At 42.4% G+C, this 16,690-nt stretch overlaps 1 protein-coding gene across 2 annotated transcripts in view; it reads left to right on the plus strand.

The window, feature by feature from the left end:
• Nucleotides 1-3,459: 3,459 nt before the first annotated feature.
• YWHAE (tyrosine 3-monooxygenase/tryptophan 5-monooxygenase activation protein epsilon) overlaps nucleotides 3,460-16,690 on the plus strand; it is a 60,133-nt gene continuing 46,902 nt past the window's right edge. For both annotated transcript variants that reach the window (XM_032322887.1, XM_032322885.1), the window contains exon 1: nucleotides 3,460-3,646. In XM_032322887.1, coding sequence (XP_032178778.1) covers nucleotides 3,583-3,646 — 64 coding nt within the window. In that variant the 5' untranslated portion in view covers nucleotides 3,460-3,582. The remainder of the gene's footprint in view (nucleotides 3,647-16,690) is intronic.

The following is a 16,690-nucleotide window of genomic DNA, read 5'->3' on the forward strand; positions in this document are numbered from 1 at the left end:
CCTTTCCTCTGACCCTCCCCTTGCTCTCTCCTCAAAAGAAAAAAAAAAAAAAAAAAAGAAGAAGTGGGGAGGTGCTCCTGGCTGGTGCCAGGTGGGTTAAATGCCTGCCTTTGGCTGAGGTCATGATTCTGAGATTTTGCCAGGTGGGTTAAATGTCTGCCTTTGGCTGAGGTCATGATTCTGAGATTTTGGGATCGAGCCCCATGTCAGGCTCCTCCTTTAAATCTTGAAAAATAAAAAATAAAAAAAAAGACATTTTTTTTTAATGGCATTTCCATTATTTAGGCATGATTAAATCATTGGCCACTGGTGATTAACTTAACTCCCTTTCCAGCCTCTCCCCTCCCTAGAGATCAGGAGTAGTGTGGGTAGGGTTAAAAATTACATCTTCCAAATGCTTGGGTGGCTTAGTTGGTTAAGTGTCCCACTCTTGATTTCAGCTCAGGTTATGATCCCAGCATCCTGGGATCTCAAAAGTAGGTAATCTTTTTTTTTTTAAAGATTTTATTTATTTGACAGACAGAGATCACAAGTAGGCAGAGAGGCAGGCAGAGAGAGAGGAGGAAGCAGGCTCCCCGCTGAGCAGAGAGCCTGATGTGGGGCTTAATCCCAGGACCCTGAGATCATGACCTGAGCTGAAGGCAGAGGCTTTAACCCACTGAGCCACCTAGGCGCCCAAAAGTAGGTATTCTTCAAGGTCTGTTTGGTCTTCTACCTGCACACATTCTCCAGCTGATTCCATGGCAGCCTCCTTTCAGTTTGGAATGCCAGTCGCCTTTTCAAATTCCAAGTTTCTGTGATGTGTGGGTGTGATCTGTGAGAACCTTAGAACTAAAATGTGCTAAAAGGAACTCATATCTTTCTGTGACATCCATCAGTAACTTTCCCCACCAATCTTGTTTTTTGTTAATGGTACTACCACTCATTATCCCAGGAACTCAAGGTGGGAAGATGGAAAGTCAATTTTAATTTTTGTTCCGCCTCACAAAATCTACATATCTCATCAGCTATAAGCTCTTTTCCTCCAAATCTTATTTACTATGTTTCATGATTTTTTTAAGATTTATTTGACACAGAGCAAGCAAGAGAGAGAGAGAAAGAGAGCGAGCAAGCACAAGCAGGGGGAACCACAGCCAGAGGGAGAAGCAGGCTCCCTGCTGAGCAAGGAGCCCAATGCGGGGCTCAATCCCAGGACCCTGGGATCATGACCTGAGTTGAAGGCAGACGCTTAACCAACTGAGCCACCGAGGCGTCCCAAGTATTATTTTTTTTTAAGATGTTAATTTTTAAGTAATCTCTACACCCAGAATGGGACTCAAACTCACAACCCTGAGATCAAGAGCTGCTTGCTCTACCAACTGAGCCAGCCAGGTGCCCCCAGCTACAAACTATTGCAGCTTTTCTCTGCAATACTATTCCTATTTGTCCTTTCCTTCCCATTTTCACCACAACCATGTATTACCTTTTACCTGCATTATAGCCTGATAATTTAATCTCTTCTTTAATCATGACTGTGTGATCTTTTTCATATAGTTTTTATTTTATAATCATAAATGTAACTCTGCAATCCAGCTAGACTTGGAGGGGAGTAAAGAAAATATGTAATCTATAGAACTGCAATGAGAGTACAAAGATAGGATATTTCAACCAGATGGGTGTGGAAGAGGTGCTCTCCTGAGCTACAGAAGGAATGTTGTGGTAGTCAAAACACAAGTCAAGTTTGTTAGATTTGTCCGCAGTCAGCAATGGTGATCATCTTGCTGATCTTGCCTTTTCTGTACCCAAGGCTCTCCATGGCTTCCACAATAAACTTGCCAAAGAGCACATGCTTGCCATCCTTCCAATCTCTCAATCTTGGCAGTGCAGATGAAAAACTTTGTGTTGGGTCCTGCATTTGCCACACACAGATGCTAGAATCCATATGCTTCAGGATCAAATTTTCACCATCAAATTTTTACCCATAGATGGCCTTGCCACCATTGCCATTGATGGTGTGTGAAATCATCACATTGACGCATACAATCCTGTGAAAGCAGAAATCTTCATAACCAAATCCTTTCTCCCCAGTGCTCAGAACACGAAAGTTTTCTGCTGTCTTTGGAACTTTGCAAACAATTTGAAGGAGGAGGGCCCAAGGGCTCCCCATCTAGAGCCTTGACAGAGGGCACGGTGTCATTATCCTTTGCTGGGTGGCACAGATGGCTCTGGGGCAGCAGCTCTGCAAGGCCTGCTGTGCAATCTTTATTGATCTTTTCAGTCTATCTATGATGGCAACCTCCATGCAAAATCATAGAAACATAACTCCCTTGTGCCCACAGAATATGGTGCATCTAAGGCTCTTCATAATTTGGTTCCAACCTGTTTTTTTTTTTTTTCCTGGTGGTGGTGGTGTTTTTTAAAAAATAGATTCCACGCCCAATGTGGGACTTGAACTCAGGACTCGGGATTGAGAGTTGCGTGCTCTAAAGACTAAGCCAACCAGAAGCCCCCAACCTCGTTTTTATTCCACATCTATTGCACATGGTTTGTATTTTAACCTCAGCTCCAGCCTTGCAACCAATACTTTATTGAGTACAACAAGGTGCTGGGGATCCACTGGGAAGCAAAACAGGCCGGGTTCTTTCCCACTTCTGCCTCTCCAATCTCGATTGAACTTGCAACTCTTTAACAACTTGCAGTCCAGACTACACTTCTCTAACTTCCTTGTTCCTATCCATGGCGGACCTAGGGTGAAAAGGAAGGCTAAAAGGGAGAAGACAGACTGCAAAATCTTTTTTTTTTTTTTTAAAGATTTTATTTATTTATTCAACAGACAAAGATCACAAGTAGGCAGAGAGGCAGGCAGAGAGAGGAGGAAGCAGGCTCCCTGCAGAGCAGAGAGCCTGATGCGGGGCTCGATCCCAGGACCCTGGGATCATGACCTGAGCTGAAAGCAGAGGCTTTAACCCACTGAGCCACCCAGGCGCCCCCAGACTGCAAAATCTTAATGTGAGTTGAGGTGCGAAAACTGCGAGGCCCTTTCCCTTACCATTTATAGCAGACCCCCACTCTTTACCCCGTGTCAAAAGGGTGTGAAAAAGGCCCAGGACTGGGCTTGGCTGAGAAAACGGGTAAGGTAGAGAAGTTGGTTTCAGTGAGGAAGGCCTGCCATTACAAAAACCGTTAGAGCTTTCTCTGCCCTCAGGTCTAGGCGTGGGCCCTCCGCACAGCTCAGGATCCCTCGCTCACTCTTTTCAGAATTGGTCCAGGCAGCTCCCCCCAACCCCACTCTGTCTCCGGGCTGCTCTCCTTCCCAGCCGTCGCCGTTCCCGCCTCAGCCCTCCAACGCCCTCAGAGTCCACGGAGGAGGGACGGCTAGCTGGTTCCAACCTCTTCGGGCTCTGAGCTCCCGGACCCGCCCCCCGCGCCAGTTGCCAGGGAGCGGTTGCCATAGAGCTGAGCAGTTGTCCGCGTGCGCAGGCGGAAGTCCCGGATTGAGGCGCCGCCATTTTTGCTGCCCGGACACGGAGCGAGAGGCTGAGAGAGTCGGAGACGCTATCCGCTTCCATCCGTCGCGCAGACCCTGCCGGAGCCGCTGCCGCTATGGATGATCGGGAGGATCTGGTGTACCAGGCGAAGCTGGCCGAGCAGGCTGAGCGATACGACGGTGAGTTGGGGGGGCAATAGGGGGCTGGAATTCTCGGACCCTCTGCCGCCGCCCACAGAGGCCGGGAGCAGGAGACAAAATGGCGGCATCGTCTCCGAGCTTGGTCGGGGACGTGGATTCGGAAAGTGGGAAATGCCTTGTGGGCTCCCGGAGCGGCGGGAGGCCCCAGACCCGGGAATTTGACCCCTTTGGCGTCTTCTGCTACACACGCCCGCGGGCCAGGAGGCCGAGGGGAAAGGGTGGAGGAGTTGGTTGTAAAATGGCGGCTGGGGGGAGGGCGAGTCCTGGGGCGGAGGAGGGGGAGGAGATGGCGGGTGCTATCTCCGGGCTAGCGAGCCCCAAGGGAGTATCTGGGCCATCTTCGGATGTGGAGAACAATTGGGTGGGGTGATGGGGGGAAGAAACACCCGCCACATTAGGGAGAGTAGCACCAGGAGCTGCAGCACGGGCGCCTTTCACAGAAATATGGCGGGTGGGGGCGGTGGCTTGTCCCCGGAGGCCCAGTGTGGGGCGGCGGCTGTGGAGTCTCACAAAGGAGAATCCTTGCGAGCGGAGGGCTGCTTTGGGTTTGTGGTGGAGGGCAGTCTTGGGTGAGGGTTGGGGAAGGACAGAGTGGGAATCACTGCAGTTCATCCTTGAGCGGAGGCCCGCTGAGATGCTGCGATCGGATTTCCTTTCTGTAGGCCGACACACCTTATGTTGAGGGTTTTTTAGGCTTTCCGTTCAAACTCGCCTTCTTCTGGGGAGGTCTAGAAAAACCTCATGGTCCCTTTTCTGGCCTTATCCTGGGGAGCTTGAAGTTCTTGTAATCATTTTCTGGCACCGTTAGCTGGAGGTTCTGGCGGATAGAGCTTTGAACAGGGAACAAGGAGACCATGACTCTGAATCCCACAAATGCCCGTGTCTTAACGGTGTGTAAAAATGTTGATTTTCCTATTTACACGAACCATCATGATAAATAGAAAGACCTGTGGGAAAATAAAGTTATTTCAAATAAGGTTTAGTAATTGTATCTTGGTCACTCCCCGGGATTGGAATGCGTGTTTGTTGTACTTCGTTGGGGATCTTAACCTATCCCAGGCTCTCACCCGACGCTTGGGTTTTTGGATTTTGAACATAGGGCATCCCGGCAGATCCTATTTTCTTTTTTTCTCTTTTAAATAAATGGCTCTGTGTACAGTTTTGAACAGTTCTTTGTTCATTGCTTCTTTGCTCCTCTAGGTTCTTTAGTCATTTTTTCAGAACTTGATCCAAATGTCCATTGTGTCCGTTTTAGTGATTCTCAGGCTGCTTTTTAAAATTAACCCCCCCTCACCACTACCTTTAGTTTGGACCTAGGTACTTGAATTACCCCCATATCTGTTAAACTGTAGTATTGTAAAAACAAAAATTCTTAAATGTGGCTTCTGTGCTTCAGAGGCTCTCCAGGGTGAGACAAGGTTGGAATCCAGTGCCATGATGTTCAGATTTTTTCGTAATTACTGAAGCCACTTACTTTTCAAAATGTTTTGTAGGGCCTTTGCTTTCCCTGAATGCCTGGTTGGTCATGTGGACAGCCACAGGGGTAGTCCCAGTGTATCAAGACATTAGGATTCAGGAATTTGAAAATTAGGCCAGGAACTCAAATTGAAGAAAGGTGTAGTGCACTAAAATTTGTTTTTTAAATCCTTAAATGTCTCTTTGTATTATTGAACAAGATTCTTGGGAGGGGGAGGAAAATAAGATGGGGAAGTACAGCTCAAGGTCGGATTTGCCTTTATTTCAGTGTTTAAAAGTGAAACAATGTAGGTGTGCTGGTAGTGAAAGTTCTTTCTTTTTCCCCCTTATGCCCCCAGTGGGTTCCTCTCTTAATCTGTTAGTCTCCTTGGGAGGAAACCTGAAATTATATTTGAATGCTTTCTGGTCTGTGAGAAATTAGGTTTTGAGTCAACTTGCTGTGATAACCAAAAAGGATGTGGAGGAAGGGTTTTTGTTGTTGTTTGTTTCTTCTTCTTCTTTTTTTAATTTGTTTTAAAAACTGAATTGGAAGCTCATGGTTGTAGCTTCCAAGTGAATGACGGTTTAGTAGTAATATTTTGGATTTGGGTGTTGAGGAATTTTAATGAAACACTTACTAGTTATTCAGCGTAGCACTATCTAGAGAGAGCCACATCGTTAATTGTATCTTCTTCAGGATAGAAAGTGGGAGGGAAATAGGATCTATCCGGTGGGGAGGCACTCCACTGTCTGTTGGGCACAAGATAGGAATTTTTTGGAAGGGAAGAAAAGAAAGGCAGTCATCAGGAATCAGCCTCTACCTGTGTCCATTCTTTCATTGGGTACAACAGTTCAGTTTTGTTTGTGGTGACTAAAATTTCCCATAGTTTTAGTCACCGGACAGTATGTGGTGTGGGAGTGGAAGATAGGAAAAGTGAGTTTGAATGATTTGGTTTTGGGTACTTGGATGTAAATATCAGCTTTTCTTGTTTTCTGCAGTATCTTTTATTTTGCATACTCTGTTGAACTTAATACTTACTTGTAACATTATTTAGTTATGTCCTGGGGAATTGGAATCAATTTATATGGATCATTTAATGGTACTAGAGGAAGAGCTAAGCTTTGTTCAGGAAAAGGATGCTGGTGGGTTCCAGATAGGCTAGGACTCTTCACCTTGAAGATTAAATCTAGCTTCTCATCACTTAATAAGTCTGAAGTCTAAGGGATAGTTTTTTTTTTTTTTTAAAGATTTTATTTATTTATTTGACAGAGAGAGAGATCACAAATAGGCAGAGAGACAGACAGAGAGAGAGATGAGGAGAATCAGGCTCCCTGCTGAGCAGAGAGCCCCATGCGGGACCCGATCCCAGCTCCCTGGGATCATGACCCGAGCCGAAGGCAGAGGCTTAACCCACTGAGCCACCCAGGCGCCCCATAAGGGATAGTTTTTTACAACATTTGTAGCTGTATGAGTCAAATCTATTACCTTTTAGCATTCCTTAACCAAGTCTTACCCTCTCATATACATATATATATATATATATATATATATATATATAAACCCAATTGGTAAAGAAAAGAGAAGATTTCACGTTTTTCAAATTAGAGGGGGTCAGCATAAAGTACGTTTGGGTTTGTGAGGTAGTTGCTGGCTTTGTCCTTTCCTTACCTTTTCCCTGTGATGATTGCTCCATGTGGGGCAAGAGTAAAGTTTTGATGGTTGCTGTTGATCATTCATTCTCTCTCTGAATGCATCGATACTAGGAAGGCATTTATTTTGAGTCTACTTACTTGAGAGCTCTCCTTTTTAAAACACCAGAACCTTATCTCTAGCTTATTTTGGTAGTCAGCGAAAGGTGGGGAAATGTTTTAAAATAACTCCTGAACACGTTATGGGAAAAATGGGTAAATAGTAAATTAACTTTATAGATTTATTTGTTTTAGAGAGGGAGGGAGCGAGAGCAAGATGTGATCAGGGGGAGGGGTACAGAGAGGGGGGAAGAGAGACTCCTAAGCAGGCTCCACAGCCATCTAGAAGCCTGGTGCAGGGCTTGATCTCACAACCCTGAGCTGAAACCAAGATCCCTACGTTTAACCGCAATTGAACCACCCAGGCACTCCAGCAAATTAACTTTAGTAATGAGTTTGAAACAGGTTGCTGTCAATTCTTTACTTAGGTCAGTAATTTTTATTACTGCTTTTTCAGTTAATGGAGTTAACTTTATTGAATATATTTTTTCTCCTGCCTAAACATAAGCTAAATTGGATACTCTGCTCATTAAAGCAAATGCTCTGTTGTGTTTAGAGGTTTTTTTTTTTAAGCACGTCAACAAATTTTTTTTTTTTTAAAGATTTTATTTATTTATTAGACAGAGAGAGATCACAAGTAGGCAGAGAGGCAGGCAGAGAGAGAGAGAGGAGGAAGCAGGCTCCCTGCTGAGCAGAGAGCCTGATGCGGGACTCGATCCCAGTACTCTGAGATCATGACCTGACCCGAAGGCAGCGGCTTAACCCACTGAGCCACCCAGGCGCCCACGTCAACAAATTTTTAAGTAAACTACATCACATGTGGAGCTTGAACTCACCCCAAGATCGAGAGTCACATGGTCCACCACCTGAGCCAGCTGGGCACCCCTACTTTAGACTTTCATACAATATTGTGTGTAATGAGCAAATTTCAGTTCATCTTGTTGGCTTCCCAAACTATGGAATATAATGAAATTGTAATCTGAGATGATGGGAGTTAATTCTTTTTTTTTTTTTTTAAGATTTTATTTATTTACTTGAGGGAGAATGAGTGAGAGCATGAGAAAGGAGAAGGTCAGAGGGAGAAGCAGACTCCCCAAGGAACTGGGACCCTGATGTGGGACTCGATCCTGGAAGTCCAGGACCATGACCTGAGCTGAAGGCAGCTGCTCAACCAACTGAGCCACACAGGCGCCCCGGGAGTAAATTCTTAACTACTGTACACATACCTAGGCATCCTTTTCACCTTTATATGAAAAGGTCTCAACTTGAATTATATGAGGTAGAACACATAGTCTGAGCAAAGTTTGGATTCAGTAAGTATAAGAAAACACACTGGAAGTTTATACAAACAAGCAGGCTTATCATAATTGTCTAATAGCTCGGTCAAGGGAATATGAAATATTGGAAAAATTTCCTGACTTTCACCTGGTATAGCAAGTGAATTTTCAGTCTGGTAACTTAATGTACTGAATTTTACAAATGAGTTACCAAGACTTTAAGAAGTTGAAAGCATGATTAAAAAAAAGGCCTGTAGACTGATTTTGCAGCAGGTTTTCTTTTTACCTTACATTTGTGTATTTAAGCAGTAATGACAGGAGTAGGGTAAAGTTTAAAATTTTAAACTGTTTAATGCCGCATTTATATCGAACTTCACTCATGAACCACTTTCACAGACATTTTTACCTATTTCAGGTATCAGTGAACTAGATAATGTTACTTCCATTTAATGGTTCAGAAACGTGAATTTGAGATGTGATTTTTTTTTTTTTTCTCTGCCACATGACTGGTAGGCTGGTGGCTAGTAAATGGCAAAGCCAGAACTTGTCTGCTGACCATTAGCCGAGTACTCTTATTTTCCTTAGCCACTGACAAAAGACCTATGTGTAACTAAATAAGGTAGTACCTTCGGAGTGTGCTTATTTCTTTAGCAGTTACTTCAAATAATGTGTCTTGGTGTTTATGACTGGTAGCCATCATAAATAGTAGATAAAATATCTTCATGCTTTTCTGAAGAAACCTTGTACTTCCAGAAAAATCCCACCTTGGGGCACCTGGCTAGCTGAGAAGAGCATGTGACTCTTGATCTTGGGGTCCTGAGTTCCAGCCCCAGGATGAGTGTAGCCATTACTAAAAAAATAATAAGCTTTAAAAAAAAAATCCCATCTTAAGGCACAGTGAATGAAGTTAGAATGAGGGATTTTAGGTAATCTCAAAATGTGTGTTTGCATACTGTTTTCTTGGTTTGTCATGGTGTCTGGGCTGGGGTATGGCTAATGCGTGCATTCCTGCAAATTGCTTTTTTAAAAGCAGTCCCCTCCCCCCACCGTTGTCTTTGATGGATGCAGCCTTTTAGTTAATGGTACAGTCATAACACTTTCAGGAGGGGGAAATGTTGGCAAATAATTTGCAGAGGTTCCAAATATTAGCTTAGATAGCTGTCAGACAGAATCTGTTAAGGGGTAGTGAGGAACAGCAACAAAAAGTTTTGTCTGTTTCTGAAATGGTCAAGTAACAATTTGGTACAGTTAAATACTGATATACCCTAGTTGACAAATTGGTTTGCCAACATAATTGTATGGTTTGAGCTCATTAACTAAATAAAAACTAAAACATGTTAATGAGGTTACATCATAATAACTGGGTCGTAATAACTGCCATAATAATTAAAGGGTCATCAAGATTTATCATTCGAATCAGGATGCCTTGAAAGGAAGGGGTACCAGTTCATAATAGTGCTGGGATAGCAAGCGTAAACTAGGATTGTCCTTAGCTGCGAACTTGCCTTATGGTTATCATATTTAGAACCATTTGTTCTACTCATCTCATTTGGGTTCATACAAAAGTTTTTTTTTTTTTAATTAAAAGATAATTATTTATTTGAGAGAGAGAGAGGAGAGGAAATACAAGCAGGGGGAGTGGGAGAGGGAGAGGCAGGCCTCTTGCCGAGCAGGGAGCCTCATACGGGGCTCAGTCTCAGGAAAGACCCTAGGATAGTGATCTGAGCCGAAGGCAGATGCTTAATGACTGAGCCACCCAGGCGCCCCTAGATTGATAACAAAAGTTCTTACTTAAGCTTTGTCCATCCCCTCTACCGCAGAAGTATCTTAGATTCAAGTTCCCTTTCTGAAATGAAGTTCACGTTTGGCAGAACATAAGAGAAATCATAGGCAAAGTAAAAGATTTCCTCCTCCCCTCTCCCCCATTGGGGAACTTGAAAAGTCAAGGATAGTTGCTGAAAATAGAGCTTGCTGGCATACCAACTAGTCAACCTGACTGATAGTGTCCAGGCCAAGTATGTTGGTTTTATGTATGTCTGCCTTGAGCTAGATCAGTGTTTAAAAATACTTAGAAGCAGTGTTTGTCCCTAAGCTCAGAACTTTATCCCAGATACGTGTTTATAGTCTCACCCATACCTTGTTAGGACTATTTTGTTTAGAATACCGAATTCTGTTTTCGAAACATGGCCATGATCCTGGTTTATCTTGTTTGAAATTTAATCTTGAATTTATTGCCCCTCTTCTAGTGATCTAGCTTAGTAGTTGGGCAGATCTGTCATTGGTAGGCTTGTGAGCAGGTTAGGATTTTATCCATCTAAAGTGATAAATATTTTTTTATATATAAAATTTGAAGGAGACACTTTATACTAAGGGTTATGGCTATTTCATACTTTGGCAGATGCAGTAGTGCAGAGGCCTTGGACTTGTCTGGATTCTCTATCTTATAAAACGGCGATTCCGATAACTTGTGTTGCCTGCTGATTTACAGGGTTGTAATGAAATTAAAGGGTTTAGTAAAGGGCAGAGTATAATACTTGCCAAGTAATATTACTTATTGTGAAAAACTCCTTCTTTCCAGTGTGAAAGACGAAAGTGTATGTTTTTGCTACTGATACACTATGGTTGTATTAGAAGATGATCTACCCCCCCCCTTTTTTAAAAGATTCTATTTATTTATTTGACAGAGTGAGAGAGAGAGAGATCACAAGTAGGCAGAGAGACAGGCGGGGTGGGTGGGGGAGGAGGCTCCCTGATGAGCAGAGAGCCCTGTGTGGGGCTCCTCTCCCAGGATCCTGAGGCCATGACCCAAGCCAAAGGTAGAGGCTTAACCCACTGAGCCACACAGGTGCCTGATGACCTACGTTTTTTGAGTTATTCCTAGCAAGCATTCTCTGGTCATTTTAGTACCCAAGTTATATTTGCATAAAGAAAAGTTAGTTCTCAAAATAAAATCTTTAATTGTAATTCATATGTGAAAATTTGCGTATCCTGAAAGTGAATGTGGCTAAATTTAAATCGAAGCAAGGTAGTCTATAATTTGGCCATGTTGAGCTGCTATGTAGTATTTTTGATACTAATTTCAGGTTAATACTCAGGAGAATATTCCTGTGTCCCTGGCAGATACAACACTTGTTATGTGTAGATTTGGAATGAAAGGTTCCATAGAATAAAAATGTAAGTAATTCAGGGTTAAAATATTTTTGTTAGCGGTCTCAGATTACGGACTAGGAACCTAGAACCAATTTTGTGAATTGTGATTCTAAAGATGTATGGTAAGCCTTGGGTAGTGATTGGGTTCTGATTAATAAAATGTTACCAGTTAATACTACTTAATCCTTGGTGGTTAGTCATTTGAGGTCTTTGGAAAAGTTATTGTGAACACCTTTGTTTTGTAGAAATGTGTTCTGCTTAAGTTTGTGTGATTAATTGATTCTTCTATTAGTTGATTAAAAAAAAATTTATTCAAGAGGGAGGGGAAGGGCAGAGGGCCTGGGAGACTCCCCACTGAGCAAGTAGCTGGATCCTGAGATCATGATCTGAGCTGAAGTCAGATGCTTAACTTACAGCCCCCCAGGCACCCCTTAATTGATTTGGTTGTTGTTAATAGGTTAAATTTTATGTTACATAGTAAAACTTTATGAAAGTACTACCATGAAAATTTCAAAACATCTTGTGCTCTTTGACAAGAAAATATCCCTGACAGTTATGATACTATTTTTAGATTTTCCAAAAGGAATTCATTAATGAAATTTCTTTCTGTGCAGTATAGACTTCTTCCTCACAATTTTAAAACTGTTGAAATTTTGATGAGGTTCTTTTTGTCTGTTCAGAGACTTAGGAAAAGTCAAATTGGTTATAAATCTGAATAAATAGTATAACTTCCCTCTTAAAGTGTATCAGTACAAGGGTTATTTCTGTTCATTCCACTCTCCCCATATATTCCAAAACAAAATGTTAATGTTTCTTTTTTGTGTCTTCTAATTCTATAGAAATTATGAGAAGAAATTTAGACTTTGAGCTCTTTTTCCTTTTCCCCCAATATATCAGTGTCTTAGGGGGCCAATAACTTACCTGCCAATCTTTTACTTTCTACCTCTATTCTCTTTGCACCTCATCTTAAAATTTTTTTTTTTTTTTTTTTACTTTTAAGATTTTATTTGTTTATTTGACAGGCAGAGAGGCAGGCAGAGAGATGGGGGAAGCAGGCTCCCTGCTGAGCAGAGAGTCTGATGCATGCGGGGCTTGATCCTGAGATCATGACCCTGTGACCCTGACCCGAGCCCAAGGCAGAGGCTCAACCCACTGAGCCACCCAGGCGCCCCACACCTCATCTTTTTTGTTCTATCACAGCTAAACATGTCGACTGCATGAGGGAATATAGTCTTAAACTCTAAAAGGAGAAATCTCCTGTTTTGATGGAGTAAGAGGGAATTCCGCACCTCCCCCAATATTGAGACTGATGGGAGAGGTACATTTTTGCAGTCAGAATTATAGAATCTGGGTAGAAGGTTGTCTTTTGTTTTTTACCTAACAGGATAATTGGAAGTTCTTTAGAAGGCTTAAACAAATTTTTTTCCTGTTTCTAGGGAAGATAGGAGTTAATTTTACAGTGAGAGGTAGTTCTGTTTAGGGTGGTACCAGAAGAAAAAAATAGTATGTGCCTGAATGTCGAGATTATTTTGTTTTGAAAAGTTTTAGTATTCAGAGTATTAAAAGTAAGTTCCAAAGGCATTTGTCAAGTACATATTGAGATCCAACTATGTACCAGGCACTGTTCAGACACTTGGGATTCATCATTAAAATTAAATTAAACAAAGGGTCTCTTAAAGGAGCTTACATTGTAGTGAATGTATAAATACTTTTAGAATTATTCTTCTGTTAGTATGTGTAATAGAGTGAATTAGTAACAACAGTGGTATTGAACATAATGCACTATATATACCTAATGCAGGTCACTGTCCCATATCAAAGACTGTAGAAAACTTAAAAGTGTGCTTGTTTTTTCTTTCTTTCTCTCTTTTTCTTTCCTTCTCTTCTCTTCTCTTCCTTTCATAGGCTCCACGCCTAGCATGGGGCTTGAACTCAAGACCTGAGCAGAGATCAAGTGCCTGGGTGGCTCAGTTGTTACGTGTCTCCCTTAGGCTCAGGTCATGATCCCGGGATCCTGGGATTGAGCCCCACATGAGGCTCCCCACTTGGTGGGAAGCCTGCCTCTCCTCTCCCACTCCCTCTATTTGTATTCCCTCTCCAGCTGTATCTGTCTCTCTTTCTCTCTCTCTTTCTCTCTGTCCAATAAAATCTTTAAAAAAAGAAGAGTTAGGAGCACCTGGGTGGCTAAGTGGGTTAAGCCTCTGCCTCTAGTTCAGAATCTCAGGGTCCTGGGATTGAGCACCGCATCAGCTCTCTGCTCTGCGGGAAGTCTGCTTTACCCTCTGTCTCTGCCTGCTCTGCCTACTTGTGATCTCTTTGTGTCAAATAAATCTTTGGGAAAAAAAAGGAGTTGGATGCATTTGAGGCACGCAGGTGTCCCTTAAATGTGCCTTTTTTTTTTTTTTAAATAAATAGAGTACTGTTGTCAAGTGGTACTAACAAATTGAAAAGGTTTTAAAAATTTTTCATGGCCTGGGGCGCCTGGGTGGCTCAGTGGGTTAAAGCCTCTGCCTTTGGCTCAGGTCATGATCTCAGGGTCCTAGGATCGAGCCCCGTATCAGGCTCTCTGCTCAGCAGGGAGCCTGCTTCCTCCCTGTTTCTGTCTGCCTTTCTGCCTACTTGTGATCTCTGTCAAATAAATAAATAAAATCTTAAAAAATTTAAAAAATGTTTTTTCATGGACTTTATGATTATAAAACTCTATAATTACTGCTAACAACTATATGCCAGGTGCTTATTATTTCTCTGAATCCTCAAAAAAACCAAAAAACAAAACCCTGCATAGTAAATAACAACACCCATTTTACAGGTAAGGATTAAGAATTTTAGGAAAGGTGACAGGTAACAGGTAACATCACTGGGATGCATCCGTTTTACTCCCAGGCTGATAAGACTTCCATACTTGTGTAAACATTAGTCTAAACTGCTTTTGAAGCTCTATTTCTGTTCCTTAGATTTTAATTTAATTTTTAAAAAGATTTTATTTATTTATTTGTTAGAGATAGAGTGAGAGACAGAATACAAGCGGGGGAGTGGGAGAGGGGGAAGCAGGGTTCCTGTTGTGCGGGGAGCCCAATTCCGAGCTTGATCCAGGACCCTGGAATGACCTGAGCCAAAGGCAGCTGCTTAACGATTGAGCCACCCAGGTGCCTCTAGATTTTAATTTTATAACTTAAAAGTTGCCTCAAATGGTCTTTCGATTTCATGTCTCTTTGTAAATTTTCTTTCATATGAGGGAGACAGAAGGGTATGTAGGTTGAGTATATTTTCCAGTGAACAGCCAAAAAGAGATGGTAGAACAAACACTGGACCAGAAGTAATTAAATTTTAGGGAAGGTCTGTCCCGTCCAGATTTTTTTTTTTTTTAAGATTTTATTTACTTATTTGACAGAGATCACAAGTAGGCAGAGAGGCAGTATTGGGGGGGAGGGAAGCAGTCTTCCTCGAGGGAGCCTGATGTGGGGCTTGATCCCAGGACCTTGAGATTATGACCTGGGCCAAAGACAGAGGCTTATTAACCCATTGAGCTACCCAGGTGCCTCTCATGTCCAGATTTATCTCAATTATTCTCCCTTTAGATATGTTACTTTCAGGGCTTGTTTTTCCCATCTGTATATTAAGAAATTTCTGAAAGTCATTTTATGAATTTGCAGGTGGTTTTTTTTAAAAAATATTTTATTTATTTTATTTGACAGACAGATTACAAGTAGGCAGAGAGGCAGGCAGAGAGAGAGAGAGAGGAGGATGCTGAGCAGAGAGCCCGATGTGGGGCTTGATCCCAGGACCCTGGGATCATGACCTGAGCTGAAGGCAGAGGCTTTAACCCACTGAGCCACCCAGGTGCCCCTGCAGGCGGGTTTAAAAAAAAAATTTTTTTTTTGCCTTGTGAGTAGTGGATGGAGAGATGTGAAATCGAAATTCAGCTCTGGGATTACATCTACGCAGCTTTCATTCTACTCCAGCTAATTTAGCTACTGGTTTGTTGAATAGAAAACTTGCGTTCTCCAAATTTGCATTTATATTTCTACTTGTGTTGAATGAATTATAAAGTTGAACAATATGAAATTGCCAGTTTCCATCATTTTTTTAGTTGAAATGTAGTTAACATATGATGTACAGGTGTACAATGTAGTGATTCAATAATTCTGTACATTGTGCAGTGCCCAGCATGTGTAGTTAGCTGTCTCTAACCATACTAAGTTATTACAGTATATTTGACTATATTCCCTACGTTGTATGTACTTTCTATCATGGTGACTTTTTTATAACTGGAAGTTACCTCAGTTTCAGTCATTTTTGACCTACAAAAATGATCATTTTCTAGTAGTGGTTGGAAGGTCTGGAAGGTGAGGCCTCAATATACCCCAGAAGGCATCAAGGTTTTAAGGAAGTACCAGGGTTATTGAGGTACTGTACATGAATATTTTCTGAGCTGTAGACAGTGGCCACTGAACCACCCAGGCGCCCCAAGAAAAATATTTTTTTTAAAGATTTTATTTATTTATTTGACAGACAGAGCGAGAGAGGGAACACAAGCATGGGGAGTGAGAGAGGGAGAAGCAGACTCCCTGCTGAGCAGGGAGCCGATGCAGGGCTCAATCCCAGGACCATGGGAACATGACCTGAGCTGAAGGCAGACGCTTAATGCTTGAGCCACCCGGTTGCCCCAAAATATTTTGTTTTTATTTATTTAGATTATTTGAGAAAGAGTGAGTACACAAGTTGGGGTAGGGGCAGAGGGAGACAGGGAGGGTAGCAGATTCCCTTCTAAGCAGGGAGCCTGACTTGGGCCTGGATCTCACAACCCTGAGACGATCTAAGCCGAAATCAAGAGTTGGATGCTGAACCAGCTGACCCACCCAGGTGCCTGTAAAGGTTTTAGGTTTTAGGTTTTTGGTTTTTTTTGGCTAGTTGTCAGAATAAAGAGAATGGAAAAGACCATGGTGCTCACTTTCTTCCTTTTTTTTTTTTAAGATTTTATTTATTTATTTGACAGCGATCACAAGCAGGCAGAGAGGCAGGCAGAGAGAGAGGAAGGGAAGCAGGAGCCCCCCCGCCCTCCAGCAGAGATTCCCGATATGGGGCTCGATCCCAGAACCCTGGGATCTTGACCTGAGCTCGAGGCAGAGGCTTTAACCCACTAAGCTACCCAGGCTCCCCTGGTGCTCACTTTCAGAAGAAAATTGGTCTTAGCGATATATTTCGTAGTTGGTAAACTGCAATTGTAAAAAGATGTTTGCATTTATTAGATTATGCAGTAGTAATATGCTTCCTTGACTGTAACCAGTAGAATCTCATTTATAAGTTTGGACGTTCTCTTACTATTTTATTTATTTATTTTTAAAAGAGTTTGTTTATTGGGGGGGGGGAGAGTATACAAGCAGGGGGAGGG

This window comes from Mustela erminea, chromosome 18 (assembly GCF_009829155.1).
Source record: "Mustela erminea isolate mMusErm1 chromosome 18, mMusErm1.Pri, whole genome shotgun sequence".
In the NCBI taxonomy this organism is placed as follows: domain Eukaryota; kingdom Metazoa; phylum Chordata; class Mammalia; order Carnivora; family Mustelidae; genus Mustela; species Mustela erminea.